The 14,972-nt window shown below is 42.5% G+C and overlaps 1 protein-coding gene across 2 annotated transcripts in view; it reads left to right on the top strand.

Annotated features, from left to right (window-relative positions):
- The window catches only part of PCDH15 (protocadherin related 15), an 869,139-nt gene that overhangs the window by 523,173 nt on the left and 330,994 nt on the right, over positions 1 to 14,972 (top strand). For both annotated transcript variants that reach the window (XM_077874888.1, XM_077874887.1), the window contains exon 12: positions 8,720 to 8,926. In XM_077874888.1, coding sequence (XP_077731014.1) covers positions 8,720 to 8,926 — 207 coding nt within the window. The remainder of the gene's footprint in view (positions 1 to 8,719; positions 8,927 to 14,972) is intronic.

Genomic DNA, 14,972 nt, shown 5'->3' with positions numbered 1-14,972 from the left:
TGGTGGGAAGTGTGTCACTCTGATTTTGTTGTCATATTATGAACCCTTGTTGGGTGTGCGTTGTCTCTATTCTGTTTGGTGAAGACATTATTTGGTCAAACAGAAACTTCTTTATTTCCAACCAAGAACCTTCTTCTTCGCTATTTTTAGGACATTACAGACAAATCAGTTGTATAGTATACAGACAAATTTTTGGTCTGTATCTATTTTATCTGACAAATTATGGTGTGTTTTTTTAAGTTCTTGAATATTTTTAGTAATGTTATAAGTGCACTTGCTGTCAAAATCTTTAAGCATTCTTTAATTTGTTAGAATATTAAAATTTAGGGATGCTCAAGTGGTTGAGCATCTGCCTTCAGCTCAGGTTGTGATCACAGGGTCCTGCGATCGAGTCCTGCATGGGGCTCCCCACAGGAAGCCTGGTTCTCCCTCTGCCTATGTCTGCCTCTCTGTGTCTCATGAATAAATAAAATCTTAAAAAAAAAGAATATTAAAGTTTAAATAAGGAGCCTTTCTCTAGGTTTAAGGCACTGTAATTTTATAAGAAGAACCAAGAAGCAATGGGAATGTGCTTATCTCTAATTATTAATTACTTGGTAATGTTAATATAATCTCTGACCCAGGGCACACCTGCTTGCCACAGCCATCTCTCCCTGAGGTATTTCAAAAGAAAAATGTATTTACATGGAAAGGAAATGCCGTCTATTGACAGTTTCTAGGGCTGTCCCTAGAAACTTGGGAGGGCTTCAGTGAACTGAGCAAGGGACGCCTGAGTGGCTCAGTGTTGAGCATCTGCCTTTGGCCCAGGGTGTGACCCCGGGGTCCCAGGATCGAGTCCCACATCGAGCTCCCTGCAGGGAGCCTGCTTCTCCCTCTGCCTGTGTCTATGCCTCTCCCTGTGTCTCTCATGAATAAATAAATTAAAAAAAAAAAAAAGTGAGCTGAGCAGGATCCCACAGTGAAGTCCCTTGTACACATGAGGTCCCTCCACTTTCATTTCCAACTGCTCAGTCCGACTGACATTGAAAACTTTGCCTAAAGCTGAAAAACTAGCAATGACTCATATACGAGGCCAGAGCAGTGTCGGCCTCAGCTGTCCAACCTCGGCTGTATTTAGTGTCTCAGCTTCCTAGGAGCCTGAGTAAGAAAAGACAAAGTGCCAGACCTGACTGGTTCCCAGAGGGCCGCTTGGTAGATCAAGGCCACGGGATGCGCTTGTTTCCGAAAAGTCAGATCTCACTGACCCACGACACCCGTTTGCCTTCCAGGGCCAGAGCTATGAGAGCCAACCCTGTAGTAACATCATTCCGAACCCGGCAAGGCGGGGAAACATTCACATAATAAGTAAGGAAGCAGACAGATAAATACGAGCCAGAAAGCCTGACATGAGCCCCCAGGGATGTGCCTTAACAGCGACCCCAGGTGACACGGAGGCGTCCCACAGGGAGGGCTTTAGAAACCACGGTCCTGGAGTAACAGGGATGGAAAAGCACAAAAGGCTGAGTCCACTTTGGAGGCTGCCTTTAATGAAATGATGTATCGGAAGAGGCAAGCGTCCGCAATGCTTAAATATACCTTATAAGGTTGGCTTTTTAGGTCACTCCCTAGATCCGACTGTATTGAATTGCATCATTTGTGCTCGAGTGGCCATACATTAGTATCTATTAGTATATAATTAGTATATATTAGTTCACTACCTTCCTATAACTGGTGGTCATAAACTAATTTACTAGTTCACCACGGTGCTGGCCTATGTGTGCATTTTGGGAGAAGCAACCTCATAGCGGTCTTTAGTGACCTTTTTATTGAAAAAAAACATACAAACTGGTGAGTTGCCACAAACTGAAGCACTCAGATATACCAAAAGAAGGATATTAGGATCACCCCAGATGCCTCACCACCTTCTCCTGGCTGCTCCCCTCACACACCCAAGAACCTCCTCTGAGTGATTGTTATAATATAAATTACTTTTGTCTGTTTTAAGTTTTTTCTTTAGATTGTATTTACTAATTTATTTGAGAGAGATAGAGGGAGACTTCAAGCCAGGGGAGGAGCAGAGGGACAAGCAGACTTCCTGCTGAGCACGCAGCCCAGTGTGGGGCTGAGGTCATGACCTGAGTTGAAATCAAGAGTCTGACACTCACCCGACTGAGCCACCCAGGCGCCTCTTAAATTGTTTTTATAATTGCGTTGAGGTATCATATTTTGTATCAGAATCATAATAGGGTTATGTACCTTTCCTCTTGTTGTTTTGTTTTGTTTTGTTTTGTTTTTGTTTCATTTTGATTTGTTCTGTTATACTGTGGCTAACCTAGAAGGTAGACCTTCCACAGCCATACATTTTCCCCTGGTGAAAGAATTCAATAACAATGTGTTGTCAAGAATATGTTCGAACTTTCTTTTTTTCTATTTTTTTTCAAGGATTTTAGTTATTTATTTATGACAGACACAGAGAGAAAGGCAGAGACACAGGCAGAAGGAGAAGCAGGCTTCCTGACAGGACCTCAATGCGGGACTCGATCCCAGGACCCCAGGTTCACGCCCTGAGCCTAAGGCAGACCCTCAACCACTGAGCCACCCAGGCTTCCCAGTGTTCGTGTTTGGACTTTCATAAGCATTTGCTTTCTTTTCTTTTTCTTTTTTTTTACATATTTTATTTTATTTTATTATTATTTTTTTAATTTTTATTTATTTATGATAGTCACAGAGAGAGAAGGAGAGAGAGGCAGAGACATAGGCAGAGGGAGAAGCAGGCTCCATGCACTGGGAGCCCAATGTGGGATTCGATCCCGGGTCTCCAGGATCACGCCCTGGGCCAAAGGCAGGCGCCAAACCGCTGCGCCACCCAGGGATCCCTAATATTTTATTTTTATTTATTCATGAGAGAGAGAGAGAATCAGAGACACAGGCAGAGGGAGAAGCAGGCTCCATGCAGGGAGCCCGACATGGGACTCGATCCCAGGTCTCCAGGATCATGCCCTGGGCTGAAGGCGGGGGCAAACCGCTGAGCCACCCAGGCGTCCCCAGCATTTGCTTTCAAATAAAAGTCCAAGTCCTCTTTTGTTGAATCCCAAGGCAGGCGTGTTTGAAAGTTGTAAACTAGTAATATTGTTGATGCTAATAAATAAATTCATTGGTTGAAAGCTTGAGTAAATATAGTTGAACCATCTAAACCAGTTAGGAAAAAAAAAAAAAAGTTAATGAATGTAATTTCTAATCAAAAAGAGAAAATGGAAGTATACATTTAGCCTTCCAGCAGAATCCTCAGAGCAAAGAGTCTCCTTTGGGTCTACTTGCAAGTCGCATTCAAAAGTGGAGATAAGGCGGTGGGGGGGTGGGGAAGGGTTGTGCGTGGAGCCTGGGTGGCCACAGGGGCTTTCTGGGTTTTTAGAGTCAGCCTCTGATGGGTGTGGAGAAGCAGCCTGTGCTCCTGGGAGAGGTGTGCTGGGGGGGGGGAGGCTGGGGGGGGCATCCTTGGTATGAAGGCCTGAATGCGTGGCGTCCAGGAGGCGCAGAGCATGCTGAGCGAGAAGAACAGGGGCACGATGGAGGCCGGGGAGGAATGGACATCCTAGAAGGCTTTGGTGACAGAGGTGACCCCACCTGGCTGTTCCCTAGTGAAAGCACTGCTCCATTATGGGAGTGGGCCTCTGGCCCAGGGGGAAGCGGACAGAGAAGTGACAGCCCTCAGGTCACAGATGGTGGTAGTGGGGTCAGGGCGGTGACCGTGGGGGAGGTGACAAGTGTTTCAATCCTGCTTCTAGTTTACAGTGTCCGGTCCATAAAGTGCACTCACGGGTTAGCGGTGAGGCCCAAGCCCTGCCCCAGCGGCTGGCAGCAGGAGCCGCCGAGCATCCTCAACAACCGTGCAGTGGGTCCCTGAGGGGGACGTGTTTCCCCATCCCCTCGCAGAGGTGAGGGGTGGGCCGAGGTGCCAGGGTGGGCAGGGGAGGTCCCGGGGGAGTCGTGACGTTACCCACATCTCTGAGGCAGGGACATGGGGTCGGGATCCTCCAGGACCTGAGTGCAAGGAGGAGGAGGAGGCAGCCAAGCCCTCCCTCCTGGGGGTGGGGGTGGGGGTGGGGTGGGGTGTGGGGGGCAGTAAAACCAGACCAAGAAAAAGTGAGGAACAGAGCTTTAGATGCTGAAGAGAGGCCGCAGGGTGAGGCCTGAAGATAAATCCTGCTTTCAGGAGCCGATGGTGTTGACAAGGATAGCTGTTGGAGGGCAGGGCAGAGTCTGGCCGGGGTGGCTTCGGGGCCACCTGCGAGGAGGGCCATCCACTAAGGGGCCCCGCGAATGGGACCAGTATGCTCTACAGGTGCACCGCAAGACTCCCGGGCGCCCAGGAGAAAATAACTTCTTCCTTCTTTCCAAGAATTTGTTTAAATGTCCCCATGATCTCCCCAATTTTCCCTTTCTCCCCCCAGATCATTCTATCTGCTTGAAAGGGTTCCTATCAGCGATGGTGGGATCCGTGAAGCCGCTCTCCCCTGGCCGGGCAGGAAGGGTTGTTCGGATTCTCCGTCCTCTGGTGCAGGGAGCTGTGGGGTTATCCACACTTGCTTGTTTTAATGCTGAAAACGGAGTAGTTTGTCTCTTTCAGTGGTTTGCCCTCGGAAGTGACTAAATGGTATATTTTTCTTATGCTTTTGGCTTTCTCGGCTTTCAGTCGCATTACTGAAAGTGGGCCTCATGCCCAGAAATTCTCCAAACAAAACCTGGCTTTTAAATATAATGTTTAACAAGTTAAACATTAACTTGGAACTACTCTGTGGATAGAAATAAAGTTATTTTTATGGGATTAAATGAGTTTTTTAAAAACACCACCTCGTGTCGCTTGACCTGCTCCTTTGTGCTTCTCATCGCGCTCACTACTGATTACAGGGGGACAGGATAAGTCAGATTTTTTGAGAATTCCTATTCATATTGGAGAGAAGAAGAGAGGTTCGGATGGCAGGTTTGATGCATGGTCTCCCCGCAGAGCACCAAGGGTAATAGTATTAATTTGTGTTAAGTGCCATATTTTAAGTGTAATTAATCTGGAGTATCGACGTTATTAATATTCTTTCCTGCCACTAATTTCTTCCATCCGTCTTACACTTGGATGTTCATTTGCATTCTCTGAATTAGAGAAACATGTGGTGGATTTCCCTGGGTAGCCTCTCCTAAATCAAGACACCTGAGGTTGGGTGCTTCTCTGGCTGTTTCTTACAGGTGATGTGGCCTTGAACTTGAAACTAATCCTTTTGCTTCTCCATCGGCACAAAAGTGTATGTTTTTGCATTTAGAGAGGGGTACCCAGAATAGGGTCGAGGTTAGGCATGTGGACGTTGGAGACAGACTCGTGGCGAACGCACCAGAAACACTGAAATTGGGTGAAGTCCATAGTAGCAACCCCAAAATACCAGCTGTATTAACAACGAACTCATGTGAGGGTCAAAGCAGATCTTTACACGTTCTGTTTAAATAAAGATGGAATTGGACTGTTCCCCCTAGATCTAATTTGAGTTTTATTTCCTTTTCTTTGGGCCACTTTGTTTTCATCATGCAAATAATGCACGTTTTTCCCTGGCTTCACAGATGGCCATAAAAAGTAACAAGCTCTGAGCTGAATGTAAAACATAAGCTTCTTTCCCTGTTATAAGATTTGGCTCTTTGTAAAAAAATAAATAAAAATAAAAATAAAAATAAAAATAAAAATAAAAATAAAAATAAAAATATAAAAATAAATAAATAAAAATAAATAAAAATATAAATAAATAAATAAATAAAAAGAGAGTTAGCTCTTTGTTTCCCCCCCTTGCCACCCATGAATTGTGTGTCTGTGTGTGTTCACTGGGGGAAGGATGGGGCGAAGTATGGATTTTTGTGACTTTTCATGATGTCACCGGTATGCCCAGGATATGCCATGATGGCTTTTGGAATAATTAGCAAATAAAAAGAGAGAGAAAAGGTCCTATTCAGGATGACTTGCATGTATGAACTGCTTTCACCAGGTCACAGTTGCCAGGTGGGAACCCCATGCGGACCGGTTAGTTCCATCCGGTATAAAAGCAATATTTTCTGGTCATAGACTGTACCTCTCACCCCAATCAGCTGCGTGCAAGAAGCCTGCTGTGTGCGGAAGAGGGTCCCTGGCTCAGCACAAATTAATCACAGTCCCTGGATGCAGAAGGGAGCTACCCATGGTGCCAGGAGCACGTATGCTTATGTGCGAGAAGAATAGAGAATTCCAGAAAAGGCTTCGTATTATCTCAGGATTGTTTTTAGTGTGGAGCGGGCCTCATAAACATTTTGTGCCTGGCAGATTGTTCCCAAAGAAAACTCAAATGCAAAAACAAAAAACAAAAACAAAAACCAAACAAACAAAAACAAAACTCAAATGCAAAAAAAACAAAAACAAAAACAAAAATCAAAAACAAACAAAAAACTCAAATGCAAAAAAAAAAAAAAACCCTTCAAATGCATAAAATAAATGGCCTGACATGATAAAGAGAATCTAATGCGTTCAATAGTTATTAGAATATTAAAAAAAATGGTCAGCCCTGGTGGCTCAGCGGTTTAGTGCCACTTTCAGCCCGGGATGTGATCCTGGAGACCCGGATCGAGTCCTGCATCGGGATCCCCACATGGAGCTTGCTTCTCCCTCTGCCTGTGTCTCTGCCTCTCTCTCTCTCTCTGTGCCTCTCATGAATAAAAAATTAAAATCTTTAAAAAAAAGAATATTAAAAAACAAAAATAAAAAAATAGGTAGTTTTCAAAAATGCTTTAAATAACATAATTTTACAGTTATGTTTATGGATGACCATAATTTCGGATTGGTGATTACCAGAAATGATATTTCGGAATATCTTTGACATGAATAATAACATGAAGTGAAAAAATATTGTGGTTTTTCTTGGTCCGAAGTTACCAGTACTGCCAAACATCACTGTGATTTGTTACTTACCCTCTTAGTTGGTGAAAATGCTAAATTACAATCAAAGGAGAGTGTGCAATTATCTTCTAGAAAGCCCAAGATTTTGCCTCTGGAATGAAAAATCAGAGATACCTCTCCGAACTACTCAAAAACTTTCATGGCCAAAATGTTACTATTTCAGCCAGGAAAGCACCCTGGTACTGAATATAAAATATTTAACTTGCACTTGAACTTGATTTCAAAATACAACTAGTGGGAAAAACTTATCAATAAAAATTGACAGCAGGGAATTTGAATCTATTTCAATAGATAAGCATTCTATTGCATTGTGTCAAGGTTTCTCCTAACATTTGGAGGAAATTTTCTAGAAGTCAATTGTGATGAAATCTTCCCTTATGTGAAACTTTTGGGTTGCTGTAGAATAAGGTACATTTTCTTAATAAAACAGAAAGTCAAGTGTTGGTGTTTCCCAATTCCCAAAATGACTGTCTGGTCATGGAAAGAAAATGCATTGGAAATATAAATTGCCATCAATTTTTAAACTGAAGAGGAGGGGATCCCTGGGTGGCTCAGCGGTTTAGCTCCTGCCTTTGGCCCAGGGCGCGATCCTGGAGACCCGGGATCGAGTCCCACATCGGGCTCCCTGCATGGAGCCTGCTTCTCCCTCTGCCTGTGTCTCTGCCTCTCTCTCTCTCTGTCTATCACGAATAAATAAATAAATATTTTAAAAATTTTTAAAAATTAAGAAAAAATAAACTGAAGAGGAAAAAAAAATAAAGAAAACAGACATATTTCCTGGACATGAAATACTAATTTTACTTGAATATAATTAAATAACAATCGAAATTCTTCAGCCACTAAAAATATTTCATTGAAATGTATTTGTCCCTTATATGATGCTTTTGAGGACTTTCCATGGGCAGAAATGTGGCCTTAATCTGTTAACTTTATGTGAAAATATGAATTATTTGGGGATTTGATCATTAATGTAGAGACGACACAGAGGAGAATAAAGTAAGTATAATGCCTTAAGTATAAATCTTTTTCTGTTTTACTTATATATTTTATCAGCAATTTACTAAATATCTTTTTCTTTCTTGGTTTTCTGTCTACCTGTATGAAAGCACAGTTAATTATTTATTTATTTATTTATTTATTTATTTATTTATTTATTTTTATTTATTCATGAGAGACAGAGAGAGAGAGGCAGAGACACAGGCAGAGGGAGAAGCAGGCTCCACGCAGGAAGCCCGATGAAGGACTCGATCCCAGGACCTCGGAATTACGCCCTGGGCCAAAGGCCGATGCTCAACCCCTGAGCCACCTAGGTTGGCTAGCCACTGTGGTTGCCCCACAGTTATCTCTTCTAACAACATACCATGGCAGATACAGTAACTCACTGCAGTGATTAGTATTTTTTGTATATATATATATATTTACTTTAAGTTTTAGGACAAAAAAAAACAAGTTTTAGGACAGGAGACCAAAAATTTGATGAAACCTCTCTGGACTTTCTCTTCTTCATTTACGCTTTCTTTTCTTTTTTTTTTTTTTTTTTTTTTTCATTTACACTTTCTAAGGGCTCTGAACCCCTCCACTCTAAAGCATCTCTTCTAAAAATAAATAAATAAATAAATAAAATAAAATAAAATAAAAAATAAAATAAAAATAAAGCATCTCTTCTTTCTGAAATGACACCAGTTCAAGAGCGAATCCTCATATATAGTATGAACAGTGCCGCTCCAGGAGGACCCAATAACATACCACTTTTTAACTTTTGTGAAAACCCTTTCCTAGGCTGAACAGGACAATGGTCACCCTCTCCCTGCCTTCGCCAGTCTACATATCGAAATACTGGACGAGAACAACCAGAGCCCGTACTTCACGATGCCCAGTTACCAAGGCTATATCCTGGAATCTGCCCCAGTGGGAGCAACCATCTCCGACAGTCTAAATCTGACCACCCCGCTGAGAATCGTGGCTCTGGACAAGGATATAGAAGATGTAAGTTCACTATAAACCTTGCTCTTGTTTTGTTAACCGTCTACGTTGTATCTGTGCCAACATGAACTTGTGCAAAGACATGGTGACATGAGCTGTAGACTAGAGCACATAGTCCCCGTGAATAAGTCTTATATTTTTTTTCATTTTTTTTATTTGAATAAGTCTTATAAATGAGAATCTTAGTGGTGTAATTTCATTTTACTTTAAGTACACTAAAAGAAAAGTATGTTTGGATTCAGTGACTTTTTTTTTTTTTTTTTTTTTTGGTTTATAGATACTGGGTATAAGGAGGAAAATGAATGCTTCATTTAGAGTTTGCTAAACCCGCAGGGCATTTGCTTTTATTAATGTGAGTTAAAAAGTGTTTAGACAGTGGCCGATAGGGAATAATCGTGCCATTACACAATGGGTCTACTTCTCTGATGCTATGTTATTCGAGGAAAAACCCGCTTGGGGGCAGCTGAGCCTCTCACACTTCTGCGGATGCTCAGACTCTGTGCCCTGCACACACGGTTGCCCACCTGTGAGGGTGGGATGGACACCAGCTCCGTGAGTGGAAGTGGTCCAGGGTGGGTGGGTCAGAGCACTTTCCCCTCTTCACTCCCTCTGTGGCTGTGAAAGGAGGAAAGAACATCTCCAGCAGGCCAGTCAGAGCCCTTCCAGAGAAGGACAAACAAGGAATTGGAGCCAGAAGGCTTGGGCATTGCATGTTAGAGCAGTGGGGATGATTCTAGAACCCCCGGAGCCAGGTTCTCTGGCATCATGGGGCAGGCCTGTCGCCTGTGGGTGGGAAGGGATCCCCCCAACACATGCAGAAAAGGGTCCCGCTGGGGTCCTGTTGCCCAGGTTACCAGATCCCCAGGCCTGTCCTCATCTCTAAAGAGGTGCCCTTGATTGACCCAGCACAGAAATTCCCCGCATCTCTTCCCTTTCAAGCCTCCTCTGAGTTTGATTTCTGTGTCTTACAAAAGTCCGGCTGCAGCATCTCCTCCCTCTCCCCTGATGCTGTGGGATAAGACGTCTTGGGGGGTGGAAGGGCTCTGCACCCACGCTGTCCTCTGCGGGGAGCACTGGACGGGACACGAGACTGAGAACCAGATCGTCACGTTCCTTTGACTTAATTAATCTAAGAGTGAGTCCTCACCTGTCAAATTGGGCAGCACTGCTCTTGAGTGTCCCCCAAATCTCATTACATGGAGCTTTGTCATCCCATCCAGTAAATTAAGAGGGAACTTTCAGACTTTTTTTTTTCCCTCTTCCTGGAAAAAGTGTGTGACACTCTGCAGAGGCCGGGACAGCCCTGTGTGCACTGTCCTCTGTCCACATGCCTTGTGCCTCCGCTTGCTGTCTTCTCTCGTCCCACCCGCCCGGCCCTCCTTCGTCTCTCCTCTTCCATCTCATCACATTTTACACAGGGGCTGTCACTGAGTTCTGAGTACCCGCCGGATAATATAGTAACTGCTTTATCTTGCACCGATGCCCTTAAGTCTCACAGCAAACATTAAATAGGTGCAATTTCCCATATTGCAAAAGGGGAGACTGAGGCTGTTTTAAAGGCCTGTGATCCCAGAATTCATAAATGGTGGAGCTGGTCCTTGAGCCAAGGTCTATGGGAAACAAAGTCCTTGATTTTAAGCACCAGACTAGAAAGCCCCTAACTGTTTGCTATGGTCTGACGGTGATAAGGGCTGATGAATGCTACAGACTCTCTTCCAGAAAAATGCATGTCCATCCACAATTTCCCATCTCGGCTTAGGGGGCCAGGGGTCCCCTGAATTGTCTTCATTTACTGAATCCTCGCTAGAAAATTCAGAGCCACCTTAATAAGTTTTATAGAAGCTCAGCTACTGTATTTTATAGGCCTGGTGAAGTCCCATAAATTTTGGTGTGGATTATATTTCATTTTTTTAAATGAGAATGCATAATCATACTCTAAGCAGTGACTAGTCAGTTTGGAAAATCGTAGCGGTTTGTGTCGTACCCTCTTGAACAGAGTGGTGAGCAAAGGCTAAATCCTGAAGAAAAAGTGCAGCTGTGGTTTCTCTGGAATTGCAAAATTTAGGTGTTTTTACTCCTTTGATGCATTTATATTATTATTATTATCATTATTTTGCTGATATATTTACATTACTATTATTATTATTATTATTATTACTTTGTTTGATGTATTTATATTAGTGAATGGTGGCATCCTAAAACCTATGCTTGTTTGTGTACATTCCAACTTTTCTGGATTGTCATCCACTTTAAAGACTTTAAGAATGGATTCTAGGAGACTTTGTAAAGGATGCTGGGACTTAGAGGGTGTCTCGGAGGCAGGTGGGGAGGGTTCCACCATTTGGGAAAACACTATCAGCATGGTGATGTCAGAGTTGACTGTTCCAGTCAGCCCGTTAGATGCCCTGAGTGTTTCCAGGGTGGGCCAGCTTGCTGGGGTTCTTGGGAGTGTGTGCTTTGGAGTCTGACACCCCCGGTTTGACTCTAGGCCCTACTGTGCTGTAGTTGTATGACACCGATGGGCTCGTCTTCACCAGTTGCCCCTTTTGCTCAATCACCTATGATCCAAAAAGCTATACGAGAGCACAGGTTGCCTCCTTGGCCTCCTCCTTCCCTTGGGGCTGGGAGATGGGCAGAGTGGGGACCCCATGCACGTGACAGTGGCGCCCTTCACACGTCTCACACAAAACTCACTTCAATGAACAAGGTGTATGTGGCATTGGTTTCTTACTGAGGCCCATCCTCTTCCTAATTTTAGCTACAGTGAGTGCCATGAAGTGTCTAGAAAGGAACAGGATCTCGAATCTCCTACTGATAAATGATTCTAAATAACAGATACAGCTTCTATGTATCCATACTGTAAACGAGTCCACAAAAATTTTTAAAAAGATTTTTTTTATTTATTCATGAGAGACACAGAGAGGGAGGCAGAGACACAGGCAGGGGGAGAAGCAGGCTCCCTGTGGGGAGCCCGATGAGGGCCTCAATGCTGGGACCCTGGGATCACGCCCTGAGCCAAAGGCAGATACTCAACCACTGAGCCACCCCGGTGCCCCAAGTCCACAGAATATTAAACATAGCTCAATCGAACTTGACAGATGATGTGGAATGTTCCCATAAAACCCACTTCCCAGGAATGGACATAAGACCTCTTTGTACCATTCAATCTTGAAACCTAGGAGTTGATGATTTCCGTGTGCTGGTGATAGCCGACGTCCTTCTCATCCTTCCTGCTTTGTCCTCTGAGTATTCCCCGACTCTCTCTTTTTCTCTTTACTAGCTGTACCCTATTCGTCCCCCACTAGAATTGCCTCTTCATGTCCTTTCCCTCATATATTTTTCTTACTCGAGCCCCATTCTCACCCAGCCACTAGCAGTGATCTGTGCAAGGCTCATGGGGTCTGCCTCCCACATCTGCCTAACATGCCTGTGTGACTTCACTGTCCCTGCAGGAGAGCATGACTGGCTGTCGCTCGATGCCCGACCATTCCTAACACCTCATTTCCTGAAACTCCTCACCTCACTGTAACCTTCAGCAACTACTTGTATCACAACGACTTGTATAGCAACCACTTGTAGCCTCCTGAGTATGCATTGCTCTACTGCTCTGCTCACGTTACCGTAGGGGCCTTGGTCCCTCTTTGAACCCAGATGGAGGATAGAGCCAAGAGCTCATCGCTTTTGCATCCTGAGGATCTAACTCGGTTCCCAGAACTTTGTAGGTTCTAGTGATTATTTAATGAGCTCATGCACTCACGCATGAGTAAAGGAATGAGTTTATCGAACATATGCATCAAAATTTCCAGTGATATTGATTAAACTGTATCACAATATGGCCCATTCCATCGTTCAACAATTAATTCCTAGAAAGTTCTTCATCACACCGGGTTGAAACTAACCTTGCAACTCACCCGGTGTTCCTTACAACTTCCATTTGCCAGCATGCAGAATAAATTAGTAGAAGAGTCATTAATATGTTTCAAGATGTATTGATGTCCTTCTGAATCATCTCTTTTCCAGGCCAAGTACTGTTTATTTTTAAAAGGTAAAATATGTTCATTGCTGGGTTATTTAAAGATCTCTATTAACAAAAGAAACTCCAAGGCCCTGTTAGTTCACAGGCAAGAATTTTACTACACGGTCAATTCTTGCTGTTTCGAGTGTCAGGATTAGTGAGATTAATCAGCATAGGGATAAAGGATTTAAGAAAAAAGGCAGAGACATGTCACCACATAAAGGTCCTATAACAGAAATAGAGGTTCAGTGTCGGGTGTGAAAAGAGAGGTCAGCACCGCAGGAGTCAGTTTCTTGAGTTGCTTCAAAATAGCTATGCCACCGGGCACATGCCAAGAAGAGAACAGATTGGGATTATTTGCCCAAAACTTTAGTTGTGTTGCTTCCTTCAATTCAGTGGAAAGTAAGACAAAGCTTTAAAACACAGTGGCAGGGATTGGGGAGTTGTGGTGTTATTAACGGTGTAGATTTTGAGTCAGAAAGAATCTTAAGGGTCACAGTAAAAAAAAAAAAAAAAAGTAAAAAATATCTGTGTTAGTCTTTCTTTTCTATAGTTATATAAACATCAACATATAGATACATATAGTGACACCTGGGTGGCTCAGTGGTTGAGTGTTTGCCTTCGGCTCAGGTCATGGTCCTGGGGTCCGGGATCAAGTCCCAGATCAGGCTCCCAGCATGGAGCCTACTTCTCCCTCTGCTTATGTATCTGTCTCTCATGAACAAATAAATACAATCTTAAAAAAAACCATGTAGATACATATATTATACATAGAGATATAAGTGAATCCCATTTTTGTGTATTTTTTCAATACTTTTAGCTCATACTCTCAAAATATCTCAGAAGATCTATAGAGCAAGATATGCCCAAGGTTTTCAAGAGGATATCTGAATCCCCCAGGCTTTCAGTAGCAAAACTACTAAAAGTTGATTCTGGAATTCTGGTTATAAATAATAAATAAATAAATAAATAAATAAATAAATAAATAAATAAATGAAATAGTACTCAACAGAGGTTACCCACTTGGCTTGTAGAAAGGCAGTGAGTCACTTATAATTCCCGCTGGGTTCCCATCCCTGCATAAAGTGCTCGTGTTTTGGAGATAAGGTATCCTTGAGTCTAATAAACAATATATTCTTAAAGATAATCTGTGCTTATACGCCTTATAGATATTGTCATGCTATTGTATGCATATAATGTTGGAATATGAAGACAAAAATACACCTTGAGAAAGTTACTAATTTACACATACTGGAAAATTCTGTTGTTGTTCCTTGTTTGTTTCTTACTAGTGTATACCTGTTCACCATATGTATGTTTGTGGTCATTTAAGCTTACTTTTTTTCTTTTTGTCTTAATGTTAAATTTGCATATAGGTTCCACCGGGTGGAGTTCCTGTAGGTACTAGGTGTTTATTTTCTGTTTGCTCTTTTGTGCATTGCTGTGGTTCATTTCCTAGCGCTTTTTCTTGTCTACATTTACTTCGTTATCACTTATAAAGACAAGTACAAATACTTTAAATCCATGATGCGTGTGGATGTAATTTACATTTATGTTCCTCGTATTATTGGTTAGAGTAGAAAGAATTGTGTGGAATCCAAAATGCATGCGAACTTTAACTAAGATCATTCCATTGTTAAGTGTTTTTTCAGTCTATGACAGACGTTAATAATTCATCACTATAGTCTGTCTAAAAGATTCTAAGTGTGAAACTGAACCTTTCTGAACAAGGTTGTCTGAAGACAACCACTGCTAACCAATTCAAATTGACAGATGAGATTAATTTTTTGTCACTTCTTGTTACACTTTATGTGTATATGCATAGCTATGCTTACGTATTTATGTGCACATATACACACATTTCTGTGTTATATGCATATATATACGAGGATGCATGTAAACTTATGTGTGTGATACAATATTTTGATTCCGGGTGGAAACCCGAAATTGGCTTTATTTTTATTTTTATTTATTTATTTTTTCCAAAATTGGCTTTAAATCCAATTGATTGTTATATTTGAATGGATTTCTTCT

This window comes from Canis aureus, chromosome 27 (assembly GCF_053574225.1).
Source record: "Canis aureus isolate CA01 chromosome 27, VMU_Caureus_v.1.0, whole genome shotgun sequence".
Lineage (NCBI taxonomy): Eukaryota > Metazoa > Chordata > Mammalia > Carnivora > Canidae > Canis > Canis aureus.
This window is presented reverse-complemented; position numbering and strand designations above follow the sequence as displayed.